This window comes from Pseudopodoces humilis, chromosome 15, assembly GCF_049639895.1.
Source record: "Pseudopodoces humilis isolate 2021_Gansu_Grassland_sample_001 chromosome 15, ASM4963989v1, whole genome shotgun sequence".
NCBI classification, from domain to species: Eukaryota; Metazoa; Chordata; class Aves; order Passeriformes; family Paridae; genus Pseudopodoces; species Pseudopodoces humilis.
The window spans coordinates 18,131,142-18,147,929 of NC_142214.1; the positions used below are offsets into that span (position 1 = coordinate 18,131,142).

The 16,788-nt window shown below is 41.9% G+C and overlaps 1 protein-coding gene across 4 annotated transcripts in view; it reads left to right on the plus strand.

Annotated features, from left to right (window-relative positions):
• ATRX (ATRX chromatin remodeler) overlaps positions 1 to 15,649 on the plus strand; it is a 64,016-nt gene extending 48,367 nt beyond the window's left edge. For all 4 annotated transcript variants that reach the window (XM_014256451.2, XM_014256453.2, XM_088062863.1 and 1 more), the window contains 14 exons: positions 448 to 565; positions 1,141 to 1,271; positions 1,565 to 1,653; positions 1,820 to 1,989; positions 2,850 to 3,003; positions 3,280 to 3,383; positions 4,913 to 5,021; positions 6,096 to 6,273; positions 7,594 to 7,788; positions 9,382 to 9,531; positions 10,647 to 10,769; positions 11,354 to 11,449; positions 11,934 to 12,062; positions 12,799 to 15,649. In XM_014256451.2, the coding sequence (XP_014111926.2) occupies positions 448 to 565; positions 1,141 to 1,271; positions 1,565 to 1,653; positions 1,820 to 1,989; positions 2,850 to 3,003; positions 3,280 to 3,383; positions 4,913 to 5,021; positions 6,096 to 6,273; positions 7,594 to 7,788; positions 9,382 to 9,531; positions 10,647 to 10,769; positions 11,354 to 11,449; positions 11,934 to 12,062; positions 12,799 to 13,074 (2,022 nt within the window). In that variant the 3' untranslated portion in view covers positions 13,075 to 15,649. The remainder of the gene's footprint in view (positions 1 to 447; positions 566 to 1,140; positions 1,272 to 1,564; positions 1,654 to 1,819; positions 1,990 to 2,849; positions 3,004 to 3,279; positions 3,384 to 4,912; positions 5,022 to 6,095; positions 6,274 to 7,593; positions 7,789 to 9,381; positions 9,532 to 10,646; positions 10,770 to 11,353; positions 11,450 to 11,933; positions 12,063 to 12,798) is intronic.
• Positions 15,650 to 16,788: the final 1,139 nt, after the last annotated feature.

A 16,788-nucleotide genomic window follows, 5' to 3' on the forward strand; every position in this document is an offset into this window, starting at 1 on the left:
GGAGCCCAGCTGGATTTTCTCCCAGCCCTGTGCAGAGCAGACCCTGTCCATAGAGGGCAGCTCTCTCTTGTGCTCATTGGGTGAGTGGGGAGACAGAGCAGTGTCAGAGGCAAAAAACCCCAAAACAGAAATAAAATCTGGTTGTAGTATTCTAAAATAAACCCCAAAAGAAGTTCCTAGAGCACCTGGAGTTGCAATGAACTTTGCAAGGACTTGGAACTGGGGATGGGCTTAGCAGGTCATAGACTTTGGTCTAAGTGGGATTTCTGCTGCAGGGCCTGTAGTGAATTTTATTTGCTGGGCTGATTTTCCTCCTTGGGGGCTGGAAAACACCAGAATCACCATCACTGATCCATGGTGCTTTGTCCTTTGGGATGCCACAAGTCCTGCAGATCTCAAGAGTCATTCCCATGTTTCTGTGACTGAAGCACTGTTGTTAAATTGCAGAGGAAGGATTACACAGCATTAACCAAGTTCCTGCCCCCCAAATACGAGTACGTGCTCGAGGTGAGGATGACCCCGATCCAGTGCAAGCTGTACCAGTATTACCTGGATCATTTGACAGGTATGTGCCTGCAGCTCTGATGGCATTTAATAAAAGGGGCATTTTGCCACAGTTGGGAGGTGAAAATCAACTTTTTGAACATTGTCCTATGTGCTAAAGTGCTTGGACAACGAACAAATGGGCTGGGGTTTTTTAGGGTTTTTTTGTAATATAATACTGCAGCATTACAGGTCATTGAAAGTAGCTTAGATTAGTTAGATTCATTGAGACCTACATGCAAATGTTATTTTGTGTTTTCCACCTTGGGCTGCTTTTACAAAACCTAAATAGACATGTCTGTCTTTTTAAGAAGATTTGTGTACATTCCTGTACTGAGGAGCAATGTGCTTTTATATAAAAAATATATATTCATGTTTCTCATTATCAAGAAAAAGGAGAAAATCTAATTTTGACAACTTTAACTAGGAGAAAAAATGGCTGTGAGTGAGTAATTTGAGCCCTTTTACAAGAGATGTTGCAGTATGATGTGCAGCTGGAAAGAACACTCAGATCTGCACTGCTGGGCTCTTCAAAGGAGAGCAGAGTGTGGCAAACTCACTTCAGGGCTCACTCTAAAACCTGAACTTTATTGTCAGGTGTAGGTGGTGGCAATGAAGGTGGAAGAGGCAAAGCTGGAGCTAAACTATTCCAGGATTTCCAGATGTTGAGCAGAATCTGGACTCACCCTTGGTGTTTGCAGCTGGACTATATTAGCAAAGAAAATAAGGTAAATTAGATATATCAAAATACTCTCACTTGAGAACTTTCCAAATAAGCTCTGCCAAACTCTAGGTAAAGTTTCGTCAAATTAATGGAAACCTTTGTTGCTGTGGGGTCATTTTGCTGCTGGTTTTGTCATATTTTTCTTGCTGGGTATGTTGTCATTCTTAAAACATTTTGCAAGGCCAGGCCTTTGTAGAACTTAGCATTGTTTAAATGAAGAGTAAGCAGATGGCTGAAGGTTTAATAAAAGCTGCTGGGTGCACACAGTTAATAATTTCTATTTTTTTCTCTTTTGAGGGCTATTTTGATGAAGACAGCATGGATGACTTCATAGCTTCAGATTCCGACGAAACTTCCATGAGCTTAAGTTCTGATGATTATGCCAAGTAATTGACCTTTTATTTAGTTTGCTGGTGTTGTTTCCCCTGTAGAACTGATTTCTGTAAAGTGAATGTTTATTTTGTATTTTATGTGTCTGTTAAGATATGTTTTCTTTCTTCTTATGTGGGTTTTAAAAAAAATAATAATGGGGTGTATAATGTTGCTTTTTAGGAAAAAAAAATCCAAGGGGAAAAAGGTGAGGAAAGAGTGTAGCTCAAGTGGAAGTGGCAGTGATAATGATGTTGAAGTCATTAAAGTCTGGAATTCAAGATCTCGTGGAGGTGGGGAAGGAAATGTAGAAGATCTTACAAACAACCCTGCATCAACAAAGTCAGATGAAGGTGAGGATAACAGTGATGAAAACATGAGGCAGCTTCGTTTTGCAAAAGGCAATTTGAGAGAGCTGTCAGAAATTCTGCTGTATGGCAGAATGGCAAATTCCCTAATTCACAGTTACAGCTTCTGCTACTTCTAATTATGTATTTATTCTGGAGAAACAAGGGGCATCAACTTAGAACTCGGGGGTTTTGAGGCAGGGAAGTTTCACAGTGAAATTCTTTAATTCAGAAGAACAAAATTATATAACCTGGAAGATTAATGGAAATATTAGGAAATATAGCTGTCATAATTTGTTGCATCTGGAATTTGAATTGGATGCTGAGCAAGCAGATCCAGTGCAGCAGGAATACAAGACCTTTTTAAAGCTGTTACTCAAACTCCTTACAGCTGCACATTTTCCCTGTAATAATCTAACTTTTGTCTTGTATCTGGTATCACAGAGATCATTTTCTAATTCTGTTACTTCATGTGTGTCTAATCTCTTTCCCTAAGTAATTTAAAATTTTTGGGACAGTTCAGGTGAGATTTTTTTTTTTTGCCCCCATCCCAATGGCAATATCTTGTAAAATGTGCTGTGGGTGGGAGGGTGTGTGTGTAAAACATTTACACACAGAGATTAAATGTGTTAAAGGAATTATGTTATAGGCAGGGTGAGTTTCTTTCTCTGCATCCCTTAAATATTTAACTCTTGTAATTGCTGGTAGTGCAAAGGCTGTTTTTTCTTTGTCTCTTTAACTCTTTTCATACCAGTTAAGTCTAATAATGAGGGAACAGTTCTGTAGTTCAGACATTCAGAGCATTTAAATGAAGACCATGTTCTCATCTTTGATTTTTATTTTTTTTTCTTTGTTTTTTTTAATAGGCAAAGCTACATCCTCTTCCAATCCTGGTAGTCCAGCTCCAGACTGGTACAAAGATTTTGTCACTGATGCAGATGCTGAGGTGTTGGAACATTCTGGGAAAATGGTGCTGCTCTTTGAAATTCTTCGAATGGCAGAGGAGCTGGGAGACAAAGTGTAAGTTCTGGACATGTCATTAAAGACTTCAGGATTACATTAGTCTGGGAGTGTTCCCCACCCACTCTTCATTCTGCTGGGGCTGTTTTCTGAAGCAGACAAGCATGGTACACTCATTTTTGTCAGGGATCTTCCCACACCTGCCCGTGCTCCACTGAAGTCTTGCTCTGTTTGTCTCAAAGTTTGTATCAAAGGGAGGAGGGAACAAAAATGAAGCAGTACAATAATTTAAATATTCCTGAGATGAATTTTGGGTTTCCCTTTTTCTTTTTTCAGCCTAGTGTTCAGCCAGTCCCTAATATCTCTGGATTTGATAGAAGATTTCCTGGAGCTGGCTAACAGGGAGAAATCTGAGAGAGAAAAGCCTACTATCTACAAAGGTGAGTGTCTCCTTCAACAGCTGCAATGCTCAGAACTTTGTCACAAGTGTCTATTCAGTGCCCAGGGAATGGGTTTGGAATCAGTGTTTTCATTAGGATATTGGATGCTTGGACTGTTCCTGAGGCTGGTGGGATTATTGGGCTCCCCTGCAGGAGCTCTCTGCTGTCCCATTATGGACTCTCTGATTTCAGAGAGTAGCCTAAGCAGATTAAATGTTCATATCTGAGAGAAGGAATTTTGTTAAATTCTGCACAAAAATTATGTTAAATTCTGGTGCATGGCAAATCCTGATCCTTCCTCCTTGGAGAGAGAGTGAAACAAAATGAGGCTGCTTTAAACCAGCGTGTAAAACATGGAAAATGCGAACTTAGGCTTTATATGCACAGCAGCAGTTGGCTTATGGATTTCATAAGGGAGCAAATATTGAATTAATTATTATCCTAGTGATGCTCAAATGGCATGGAATTCCTCACTAGGGTGTTCCCAGAGCTCCTGAGGATGCTGTTGCTCCTTACCTAGAGTTTATTCCCAGGACTTGTGGGTTGAAGAATTCCTTCAAGTCTGCCTTTCCTTTCCAGTCTCTCATCCATCTGTTCCACGTGTTTGCACTTCTAGAGATAAGGGAAAAGTGGCTCAGTGATAGTGACTGGAGATCTCCAGTATCTGCCTCTCACAGATTTATGGTTCCTGCCTGCTGCTTCCTTTTTCTGAATTTTGTTACCTCACACATTACAAGGCGTCTTTTTGAGGAGTTGTGTCTTTATTCTGAGATTGTAAGGAGGTTGGGGTTTTTCATGTGTGATAGTTCTGGCCAGCAAAATTAGATCATGGCAAGATTCACCTTTTCTGACAGAACTTACCAATCTGCCTACCGCAATGGATTGAATTGAGCAGTGCTGCTCCCAAAAACGTTGTTTTCTTGATGATTGTTGGCTCAGGGATATTAATTTTGTGTACAAAATGATGGCCAGAGAAAATGGAAGGTTACTGTGAGCAGGGGAGAGAAGAAAATCCTCCGTCAGCTGTAGTTATTCTTTCCCCCATCTGACAAAAAGTTGCTGTTACTCACAGGATAATTAAACCCAGAAATTTTGCTGGATTTCAGTTCCAAATTGAGTTTGACCTTTGAAATCTCCTTTGGAGCATTGACTTTATCAGTGCTGCTTATGTGGGAGACTCACACTGGTGCTGTAGGTGAACCTACCTGGCTCAACTGGAACAGTGCAATTAGGGCTACAGCACCTAAAGATGAGATGTAACAACATCTTTAGGACTTGTAAAATTAACTTGGGCTCCAAGTTAAGGCAAAGCTCTGCAAATTATAAATACAGCTAGAAAGTGTGAAAAAAAAGAGGACTTCCCCCTGCCAAAAAAAAAAAAAAGCTCAGGTATTTTCAAATAATTAAATTTAAATTTAACCTCAGAACTGTTTTTTTGATTATAAATTTCTGTCTTTAAATTCCAATTGGTTACCAGTCTGGTTATTTACACCATCAGCGTTTTCATAACTTGGCTGTTGCATTTACAGGTGAAGGCAAATGGTTCAGAAATATTGATTATTATCGCTTGGATGGCTCAACCACAGCTCAGTCCAGAAAGAAATGGGCTGAGGAGTTTAATGATGAAACTAATGTGAGGTGAGATCTCTCCTGAGATATATATGCTTTATTTTTCCCTTTTTCTTTCTTTAGTTCCCTATTTATTATTTCTTTTATTAGCTTATAGACCTTAAGACCAGGCAAATGATGATCAGAACTCACACAGAAAATGTGCAGCAATGTTACTGACTTCAGTAAAATTAATCCCATTGGACTCAGCAGTGTTTCCTTGCTCTTTTGATTGTCCTTTAGATTGTTAACAATTTAAATCAGAGAGAGTGTTTTTAAAGGATGCACAGACCTAGGAAGGGTGTGGCCAGGAGGCTGCAGTCCCTGGACCACTCAGGAGCAAATTAAACTCCTTTAACTGCCTCCAGAATTGGCTCCCAGCCCTCCACTTCTCCTCCAAAATGGGACTTTCAGGTCTGATTTAAATAGAGAGATACAAACTTGTATTTGGATGAAGTTAAGGAGCTTCACCTTCCTAGATTGGTTTAACAAATAAAAGACGTAATCAGGATGCAGTCACTTATAATGTGCAGGGGAAAAAAAGTTCAATTACTAAAAGTTCAAGAACTAATCCATTGTTAATACTTTTAAATAGTTTATTCTGTCAGGTGTTTGTCAAGAACTGGTTCCAGGGTGAACCTGAGTGAGATTTTTTTGAATCTCAAAAAACCTGGATATATCAAAGAGACATAAGATATGTCAAAATGTCAAAAACCCCAGATAAATCAAAGAGAGTTACCCTGAAAGTTTGCAGGCCAGGAATGAGTTTCAATGGCATGGAATCTGCCTGTTTAAAATTATGATTTAATTTGATATAACTGATTTCATTAGAGCTTGAAAATGCAAACCCCAAAGTTTTTTCTTCCCTGCCAGTTTTTGTTAACAGCTAATTTACAAAAGGCCTTGATGTGTATTTTTGGGAGTGTATGTTTTGCAAAAAGTGTTGTTCTTGTAAAATCTGCATCTGTTTTATGCTAAAACCCATTCTTTTAATGAAGTTTTAGAGTTATTTCAGTGTATGAACAACTCCACAGCAACCCAGCAACACAGGAGCAAGAGTTACTTTCCAAAATATTCAAACTTTGCAATTTTCCTCTGTTCCAGAGGCCGCTTGTTTATCATATCCACTAAAGCAGGTTCCCTGGGAATAAACCTGGTGGCTGCTAACAGAGTCATCATCTTTGATGCCTCTTGGAACCCCTCCTATGACATCCAGAGCATCTTCAGGGTTTATCGCTTTGGGCAGAACAAGCCTGTGTTTGTGTACAGGTTTTTGGCTCAGGTACGTTTCTGGCTGCAGTTTCTGTGCTGTTTCATCCTGCTATCAAATTTGGGAGCCAGGACTTGTCAGGGTTGTACCTGTTTGGGCTGGTGTTGGAGTCTGTGGTGACCCAAGTTGATCCAGTCATATTCCAGCTCTGATCTGGAGCGGCGTTTGGCCACTGAAGCAGCTCACGAAGGAAAGAATGTTAAAATAAATGACACATTATTTCCTGTAAAGTCCTCCTTGTCTGACACTTTGTGTAACCCAAATTCTAGAATTGCAGCAGTGATTCACATGTCCAGACCCAGACTCAGAACAGGAGTCTCAGCCTTTTTAATTTGCACACCCTTAAAAACTGTGAATGGAGCAGTCCCTGCAGAGGATGGTGGTGTTGTTAGGGAATAGCCCTGCCCAGGGCAGCTCCTTCTGCAGACCCTGATGGTCCAACTGCAGTGAAACCATGGGGATTCAAGCTTGTTTTTATAAAAAGGCATCCAGTCCTGACTGGAAAACTCATATCACACCCTGCAGATGTTAAAGATGGGTAATAACTCAGGTGGACACTGATCTGTGCTTTATGTAAGGTCGTTATTTCTGTTAGGAAATGCCTTGCTTCAGCTTCTGGTTCCTCAGATGTGACAGAGGAGCCTGGAGACCTTTCCCAGTAGCACTTAACCCTTGATCCAGGCACTCTTTCCATCCCAGCTGGAGCAGATCCTTGTCTGGGACATGTTACTGTCAGAAATAGGGTTTTTCTTCAGGCTTCTGTTTATTTTTGTAGTTTCTCTGTGCACTTTTGAACTGTTGATTCCTTTTTAAATTACACTGTTCAGAACGGGCTGTGCTGTTCTTGTCCTTCTCAGTCATCTTTTTTTTCAAAAAATAAGTAATTTTCCTTTCTGTCATCAAAGATCTAATTTTTTTGTACACAGCTGTGGTGAATTAGACTTGACTGCCTCCCTTCCCCTCTCCCCTCCACCACAGTGATATGGTATCTGTTTTCCTTTTTACAGGCTGCTCAAAGCAGCAAAATAAGGTACATGCTGTGAAAATTGCCATTTTTTGGTCATAATCCTACTTTGGGGAACTGAAGCAAAACTGAATCTCTTAAAAACACCACTAAAAGACCAATTTTTTTCCTCTAGTCAACAGCTAGATGACATCTGTCCCATGCACAACTCCTGCTGTGCCACTTCCAGCAGGTTTTGTCTTTTATTGCTCAGCAAACAAAGAGCTTGAAAGTGGTAGAAACTTGGTCATGGAAACAAGGCAAACAGAACTGCTGGGTTGTTGTTTTGGCTTTTTTCTATCTCTAAGTGTGGCTGTGTTTGTGTTCAGGGAACCATGGAGGACAAGATCTACGACCGGCAGGTGACGAAGCAGTCGCTGTCCTTCAGGGTGGTGGACCAGCAACAGGTGGAGCGGCACTTCACCATGAACGAGCTCACCGAGCTCTACACCTTCGAGCCAGACCTGCTGGATGACCCCAACTCGGAGAAGAAGAAGAAGAGGGACACCCCCATGCTGCCAAAAGTGAGTGGTGGCCATCAGCAGGAGTTCCATGCTGTACAAACAACCTGGGTCTGTTTAAACATATTCCAGGTTTTTAGTGTAGAGCGGTGCTGGCCACTTGGAGTGGAGGTAAATAGCAGGGAGCACAATAAAATCCATAATTTTATTATGGATTATAGCTCATTATAGGATGTGTTGTGATACAACACATCCTATAATGAGCTGGCTGAAGAATTTCCCCTCAGTGTAACTGACACAAAGGAAGATACTCATTAAAAGACACAATTTTTAAGGCAGAGCAAACGAAGACACTTTTTCTCACATTTTGAATGAATAGAAGTTTTACTGCATGAAACCAGTGGAAAATTCAAATTAGCATCTGAGTGGGTGCTAGAGCACAACTGCAGTTTGTGGGAACACATCTGTGAAGTGGCAAATCCATGTTTTCCTTCGCCAGGACTTTTTGGATTTTAGTTCCCTGTTTAACCTCCTGTGGGGACCATTAGTAGAGATAAGGGAAGAGTTGCACTTAGGTAAGAATAAATTTTAGGGTAAAGAATAGCTTGTTCCATTATTTTATTCTTTTTCTCTGAGTCAGTTTATATTTAAGATTGGGCTGTGGGTTTGCTGTGTTGTTGTGCTCTGTGCCCCCACCCGGGATATTCTGGGAGGAGCTGGTGATGAAGACAGTGATTCACACCAGATAGGAGCAGGGTGGAACAAAGAGCGGCTCATTGATAATTGGTTAATGTAATTAGCTTTTCAAACACACAGAAACAAACAGCTTTGTGGAGCTGCTCTGACAGAACCCCTGGGCAGGACTTCCACATGCAGTTCCCAGAGTGGCTGCAAAAATCTGTTTGTGGGAGCTTTTTTTAGTCATTGTTCAGCTGAGATTGGTGGGATGGGCTGGATTCCTGCTTGTGCAAACCCTGCCGACGTGGAGGGGCTGGAGGGACTCAACTCATGGCCTGTAATTCCTCTCAGGAGCGGTTCAGTGATGTTTTCATATTAGGAATTTTAGCCTGAATGCTGAGGTGTGTTGGAGCTTCCTTGGGTCATGAAGCTCATCAGCCACACAAGTCATGTAAAAAGCCCTGTTCAATAATGACCTTAGAAAAGGAGCTCCTGAGGGAGGTGCAGCAGGAGCAGTTTTTCATAGTCCTGTAGGGATCTTTTTCTTCATCTTTTGCAGCATCACTTTGACTTTCAGACAAAAAGGTTTGACTTAATAATATTGGAGATGTTGGACCCAAAGTACTGCTCAGTGTTTAAAAGCTGTAGAGATGCTGTTTATCTATAATAAATGCAGATTTATTGATGGGTCCTGTCTGCTGTGCAGCCTAAACAAAGGAAAAGCCACCGAGCACATTCCATTCTTTTTAGGTGCATTTATTGTTGTGGAATCTGAGTGCATTCCTGTGGTTTATTAAGTGACTGGATTGTCATCTCTGCAACAGATTGTTAATCCATTGCTCTCCCTCTGAGGAAAATTGTACTTTTAAATGATTTTCAAGTTTTATTGTGCTGTGGAGTGCTGTGTGTGGAATGGGGAAGGAGCAAACAGGGCAGAGCTGCTGAGTGACTCCTCCTTTATCCTCCTCCTTTGAACAGGACACCATCCTGGCAGAGCTGCTCCAGATCAACAAGGAGTACATCGTTGGGTACCACGAACATGATTCACTCCTGGACCATAAGGAGGAAGAAGAGCTCACTGAAGAAGAGAGGAAGGCAGCCTGGGCAGAATATGAAGCAGAAAAGAAGGTAAAGCTGTTTAACTGATTATATCCATGAGAATAACCTTTCCAAGTATCCCAATTACCTTTTCAGTTTGTCTTGGGGTAATTGAATTTTGTTATAGACCAAAATGTAAAGCAAATTTTGACATAGGAAAAATGGAGACAGTGTGTCTTTTTTGCTCCTTCAATGCTGGTTATTTCTGTGTATTTGCTTTGTTACTTTAATTGCAAGTTACTTTTACACCTGCATTTTTTTTTCTAATTTATGTTGAAACTCAGCTGATGTCCTGTGTAATCCCTCTTTTCCCATTTGAGGGGCTCTGTCTGACAGTGTTACCTTCCTTAGCTAATACACACATTAACATATAAAACAATAGTTAATAAAACAGGAGAAATCAGTGAAATTACAATTAGGTGGAACCCTGTTCCCATTTTGTTGGCCCATGCCCTGTATTGTATCAGAGAGGGCTGATGGTGATTTATCTCCACTAATTGGGGGTGTGGGGTGCACCAAAGCTGTGCCTTTACCCTTGGCAGGGTCGTAAGAGAAGTTAATGAGATGCCACCAGGGTTGAAATTCTCTTTCATATTTGTTGATGTTACCCCAAATTACCTTTTGAGTTTCAATGGGTCAGGCACCCTCAAAAGCCTTCCACTAAAATTACTAAAAGAGGGTGTATAAATTGCCACTGGCCACCTTGAGTGAACTGATGAAAAGGTTTGGGGAGGGAAAAGAAATAGGGAGATAAAGAATAAGATCTGAAGTTACCCTGTGAGAAATCCAAATGGGCAGTGAGCTTTACATTCCTGCTAATAAATTGTGCATTTTACTTCTTCAGAATTTCATTGCAGGCTGGTCAAACTCAACATTAAGTAGTGGGTTTTCAATATAAAAAATTTATCTTTACCAACTTAAGCTGTACTAATAAACCACGGTCATTGATGTATCAAATATTGACAAGCTAAACTGAGAGATTATTCAAGACTGGAACTTGGGTTCCTCTGTGACTGTATTGGGGTTCTGAGCTGAGGTTTGGAAACCTCCATGATCAATGTTGAGGGCCTGTGGCTCTCTCTAGGGGCTGTGTGGTTGGTAGAGAATTCTCAGAGTGAGTGAGAAGTGCACTTTGTGTTTTTCAGGGCATCACCATGCGTTTCAACATGCCAGCAGGGACCACCACGATGCCCACAAATTTCAGCTCTCAGACATATATTCCTTACAATTTGGGTGCTCTGTCAGCAATGAGTAACCAACAGCTGGAGGTAAGGAGCACAGCACTCCTGTGTTGCTGCAGGGGTTTTCTGACACAAATTGTGGATAATGTCAGTCTGAAATATCTTGATATTTTAGTAGTTTGGAGGTTTGGGGTTGTTTTGGTTTCTTGGGGGGTTTTTGTTTTGTTTTGTTTTGTTTTTTTGTATGTAGCTTTATTGAAATTTAACTTGCCTGTATATAAACCTTTACCTGGGCAGATTGTCAGGATTCTGGAGTATCACCTGCATTCTTTACAGACTTTAATTACCACTTTGAATTTGTAACATCTTCAAGTCTGTATGGTAGAAAATTTGCCTGGGTTTTTAGTATTCTCATCCTGGTCTGAAAACCTGTGAGTATAAAAATAGGTTTTACAAATGCTGTCTACAAATTGCCAGGTTTATACATGTTGTTCAACTGATCTGTGCTGAAATTCAGATGGGTGGCAGCTTAGACTCATTGACTTGGGCAAATTGAGAGCAGAAAGGTAATTGCAGTCTAGGTATGTACAAGAGAAAGATTAAAGAAGGTTGGGAAAGAAATGTGTTGGTTGTTTCTGTGCTTTATAACTGATGTTCTGGTGTTTTCTCAGGACCTCATTAATCAGGGAAGAGAGAAGGTGGTGGAAGCAACCAACAGTGTGGCTGCAGCAAGAATCCAGCCCCTTGAAGACATCATTGCAGCCATAGTGAGTGCAGTGGATAACCCTGGGCTTAGATCCGGAGTGGAAAACACTAAACATTATCAGACAAAGATATTGCTACTGCAAATGGTCATCCAGCTAATGAATTGCATTGTTAATGAGCATCACTTCCAGTTGGTAGTGATCTTTATCCCTGCAGTAGTAACCCTTGGTGGTGTTCAGCTGGCACAGAGCCTTGCAGGAGAGGCAGTTTAGAGCCATAAGTATTTGCCATGCTCTGAAAATGCTGGTCTTTTTCTAGAAATCAGCACTTACAAGCAAGTAGTTACTGCATTTTGTGGACTGCTAATTGCCAGTTAGAAGAACTAATAATTACTCCTGGTTCTGGTGAAGCAGTTTTGCACTGACTGGAAATTGGGCTGGTTTAATTCTTGGCACAACTGCGAACATGACCCAGGGCCTCAGCTACCATCAGGCTTCTGTTCAAACCACCAGTGCCAAGGAGGTTTTGGTTTTTTTTGCTTTTCAGTGGAAAGAAAACTTAACCCTGACGGAGAGCCAGGTGCAGGCCCTGGCCCTGAACAGACAGGCCAGCCAGGAGCTGGATGTGAAGCGCCGAGAAGCCATTTACAACGACGTCCTCGGGAAACAGCAGATGGTAAAATATCTTACATTTATTTATCTACTGTCAGGGTTTGAATGAGGATCTTGTCCTGAACCACAAGTGTATGTTTAGGCACATAAATATCCCTCACAGAATGGTCAGCAGCGTGCTGGAGTTCATTGCTCAGCCTCAGTGAGGGAGACACAGGAGAAGTTCATAAAAAAGCCACTCGCCAGGTTTTTGAGCTGAAGGGCTTTGCTGCGAGGTCATGAGGCGTAAAGAGAAATCTGATTCCCAGAGCTCAGCCAGCCACTTAGGAAACACATCTTAGAAAGTGTTGGTAATGTTGTTTTAGCTTGAAATTACTTTGCAGAATCTGAAAGTTGCCCCGATGATGTCAGAGGGGGAAGAGTTTTTCTCCCAGGCAGACAAACACTGACAGTCCACAGGCGGGACTTTCAAAGGGAAGATGAATGGTACCTGACAAATGATGATGTAACTTATACCTGGGAATAATTTCACAGTAGAGTACTCGTTGCCATGGCAACTCACCTAAATGCTGCCTGCAACACAATAGCCGAGTCTTCGGGAGAACTGAGCCCTAAATGCTGTTACTAAATGGTTTCTCCAGTAATGGGCTGCTGAATGCCATCACATTAGGGATGGTGATAACAATGGGGCTTTTTCCCCCAGCCATGCTGTCCCTAACAAATTGATTTCAGCTCTGAACCTGATCCTGGGAGCAGGGGGACTGGTCGTGCACTCAGCCAGCTCTGCTTTCCCTCCACAGTTAATCGGTTGTGTCCAGAGGATCCTGATGAACAGGCGGCTCCAGCACCAGTACAACCAGCAGCAGCAGCAGCAGATGTCCTACCAGCAAGCCATGGGCCACCTCATGATGCCAAAGCCTCCAAATTTAATCATGAATCCTTCCAACTACCCAGCCATAGATGTGAGAGGAATGTATCAGTCAGTGTCTGGTGGGATGCAGCCACCACCCCTACAACGAGCACCACCCCCAATGAGAGGCAAAAATCCAGGGCCTTCCCAAGGGAAATCAATGTGATTTTGCACTAAAAGCCTAAAGGATTGTTAAAATCAGAGAAAGAACTTTTATTTTTTTAGGAATCAATGGCCTAACAGAACTCAACTGTAAAAAAAAAAAAAAAAATTAAAAAGAATAGTTTGGTTGCTCCCCTTAAATACCACGTTCCATATTAGTGTTTCAGCTTTGTTTAAATAGGACACAATGTTTTCCCTGTTGTCAGTGATGTTGCCTAGAATCTTCTTACATATGTTGAGTACAGGAGATAACAAGTTGTTTTCAGTGAAAACAAGTCCTCCCGTTACAGTAGCATCTCCACAGGTTTCCTGTCTAAACTCCTACGCTTGCTTTTCGTGGCTGCAAAGCTTTGGGAAGCTTAGGAAGGACTGCAGGTCTGTATGTTCAGTCTGACATATGTGAATTGTAAACAGCTGAGTTCTTGATTAGAGTTGATTCCTCAAATTATGGAATACTTTTCTGCTTACCCATTTCTTTCTATTACTGGGAACGTTGTAACAGAAATAGTCTAGTTTCCTTCGTGGGTCATCTGTGCTGAATGGAACAGGAGCTGAAAATCCTCTCTGAAACAGAACTGAGTGCAATATTCGTAACTACTACTGCTCTGAACCTTCTGAGGCACAGGGAACTGTGCATCCAGCCTTAAACACAGCTGGGCCTGCCCCAGTCTGCTGCCATTTCGTATTTTCAGTTCCACGTGATGGAATCACAGCTGATGATCTGGGAGTGGGAGATGCTTTTCCTTCACACGCTGATCCCTCGCTCTGGAGTCCAGCACAAAGCACATTTCTGGTAACTCCTTCCTGCTGGTGCTACTGTCTCCTCCCATTGCCGGCAATGGGGGACGGGCCAACACAATTCAGTTCCTGTCCTTGGGGGGCAAAGTGGTGACGGTGACAAACCCTGTCAGAGAACCCCCTTTACTGTGTCACAACCATTGCCGATTGAAAATCCGTACAGAGAAAGGGCTGGAGCGACTTCTAGAGCTGCCAGAAGCGTGAAATGACTTTATTGATAGAAATGTGGCTATGCACTCCTCTCCATCCCTTCAGTTGTGTGAAAACATGGGTTAGGACACAAAGAGCTTGATTTGGGTTTTGTTTTTGTTCTGTTTTGGATTTTTTTTAATGTAGGCCAGAGATAAATTTCAGGTTTATTCTATACCGTTGTCACTCTCTTTGCCCACTCTTGTTGTGCTTGTGAAGTTATTAAATACAAACAGGGCTTTCCTTTGCATAGAGTTCAGTTGATTCTTACCCCCTCCAAAAAGCCCCGTTGGTAATCTGGGGGCACAGGTAAGTGGCAGGAACATGGAGGCAGTGGTGTGTGGACAACACAGAACTCTGGAGACAGGTGGAGGCAGTGGCTCCAGATTTTGCTGGACTCTTCTGATGCTGGCATGGATTAAAATAATTTTGGTTTCTGGGAAGTTTCTTGGCAGGAGTTTTGAGTTCTTGCCCTGAATGGACAAGTTTTGCATCTAAACATGCAGATGTTTCGCTGTGTGACTGACACTTGGTTTGTGACGAGGACAGAGGTTGGTTGGGCTGCTGCAAACCCAGCTGACAAGTTGCTGTCTTGGACTCTCTGATGACAAGATACCACAAAAGACCCTCAGTGTGTTCTAGTGCTCTGCCAGCTCTACAGTTTAACTCTGATCTGGGGGAGGGAGCAAAGAGACGTGTTGGCACTAGAAGAGACAAAAGTGAGATGTTGAGACAAACATTTGAAGGCAAATGTACTGTGGGCAACTCTCACCGATATTCCTACATGTTGTGAATAAGAGAAATACTTTCTACCAAACCTGGGAATGTTAAATGGAGTTTTACAGTAACTCAAAGACTTAAATGTGGAAGTTTTAGGCAACATTGAAAGGCACATTTTATTTCATCCTGGACAAACCTATGGATAACAGAAGACTAATGCACAAGGACGAATCCAAGATAAGCATTGAAGTAAAACCTGGACCACTTTGCTTACGTTTCTCACTCGACATTTTAGCTGCATAACAATGTGCTTTGAGTATAACATCAGGCTTTTAACCAGTACTTAAAGACAGAACATACATCAGTAAGATAATAAAAGGCTCATTTTTATATTTGTTTTAGATGTTTTAACTAGATAAAAATGGCTTAAGATGACAAACAGAAATGTTGCTTGTAATACAGTTTTGCCTGCTAAATTATCCACATTTTGTAACCTGTTTATTCCTTTGGATGTAAAGCGTTTTTGCTTAGTATTGTGATATTGTATATGTTTTGTCCCAGTTGTATAGTAATGTTTCAGTCCATCAACCAGCTTTGGCTGCTGAAATCATACAGCTGTGAAGACTTGCCTTTGTTTCTACTAGATGGCTTTTCAGTTCTGTATTAAATATCTTAAGTACAATAGAAAAGGTGTCCCCTCTTCCTATAAGGCTGTTTTGTAATATATATAAGGACTGGAAATGTGTTTTTAAAAGAGAAGAAGCATTCAAGTATGATGATATACTATCTGTGTTTTCACCATTCAAAGTGCTGTTTTAGTAGTTGAAACTTAAACTATTTAATATCTCATTTAATAAAGTGACCAAAATACATCAGCGTGCCTTGTGCTACATTCACAGTTCAGCATTAACTCCACAGGGATTCAGCCTGGGAATGTGTCTGTGCAGAACTGTTGTTGAAGTCAGCTGTGAGCTGGAGCTCTTCCTGTTTTCTGCAGTGACTTTAGTGGATATAGCCATTGATTTCATTTAAGGAAAATAGCTGCGGTCCAGATTTTCAAATTACTTTATAATAGCAGCTTCTGCCAGCCTGCCTGTTAAAAATGAAATGAGTTGTCCAACAGTGAGATGGTTAAAAAGCGAGGTGAAGTTCTGCTTGGTCAAATCAGAATAAGGTGCTGCCATATTTTAACCTCATAGTTGTACTTCTCCCTTCCTTAGTTATTAAATCCCACCTGTTGGGCAAAAAACTCACTTTGCTATGCAAAGAGAAGTGTAATAATTGTGTTTAAATGTGCCCTCTGCTTGTTCCCTGGCAGTGCTGGGGCTGCTCAGGGGCACAGCTGATCTTGGTAAAGCTGAGGGAGGTGGAAATGGTGTCTGAGGTGAAAATATTGGAGTTGTGCTCCAAGGGGCCCTGTGGGCAGCGTGGTTTTAAATATCCCTGTGACTTTGAACTTAGCTGAACACTGATGGAGGGCAGTGGGCAGCTCAGGCTGGATGTGGCCATCTGTGTTGGGCTGGGAGGTGTCCTGGGATGAGTCCCATGTCCAGAATGTTGTGCTGAGGTGTCCCAACACTGCCCAGCCCTGTTGCTGTGTCAGCTGTGCCCAGCCTGAGCAGCTTTTGCTTTTATCCTAAAAGCAGAACCACTCTGCGCACAGTAAATAAAACTAAATTCATCAGTTCAAGTGAAAAATAGTTTTGAAGTTGGATAGATTTTCAATGTTTATGGGAAGCCAAATGCCCTAAATGTTCCCAGCTGGAGGAGTCTGGAAAAACGCTGGTGTTGCAGCAGCAGCACCAGTAATTATGAAGTGTCTGAACTTCCCAGACCTGCTCAGGTGTCAAATAACCCCCTGTGCACCCTCTGTGCTGTGGAACCCACCCTGGGGATGAGGCCCGGGACAGAGCACCAGAATTCCAAACCAGAGCAGAATTCCAAACGGGGCTCTGGGAAAGCTGTGCTGCTGTGAAGGGTCTGGAGAGGCTCCTGCCCTGCCCTGTGTGGC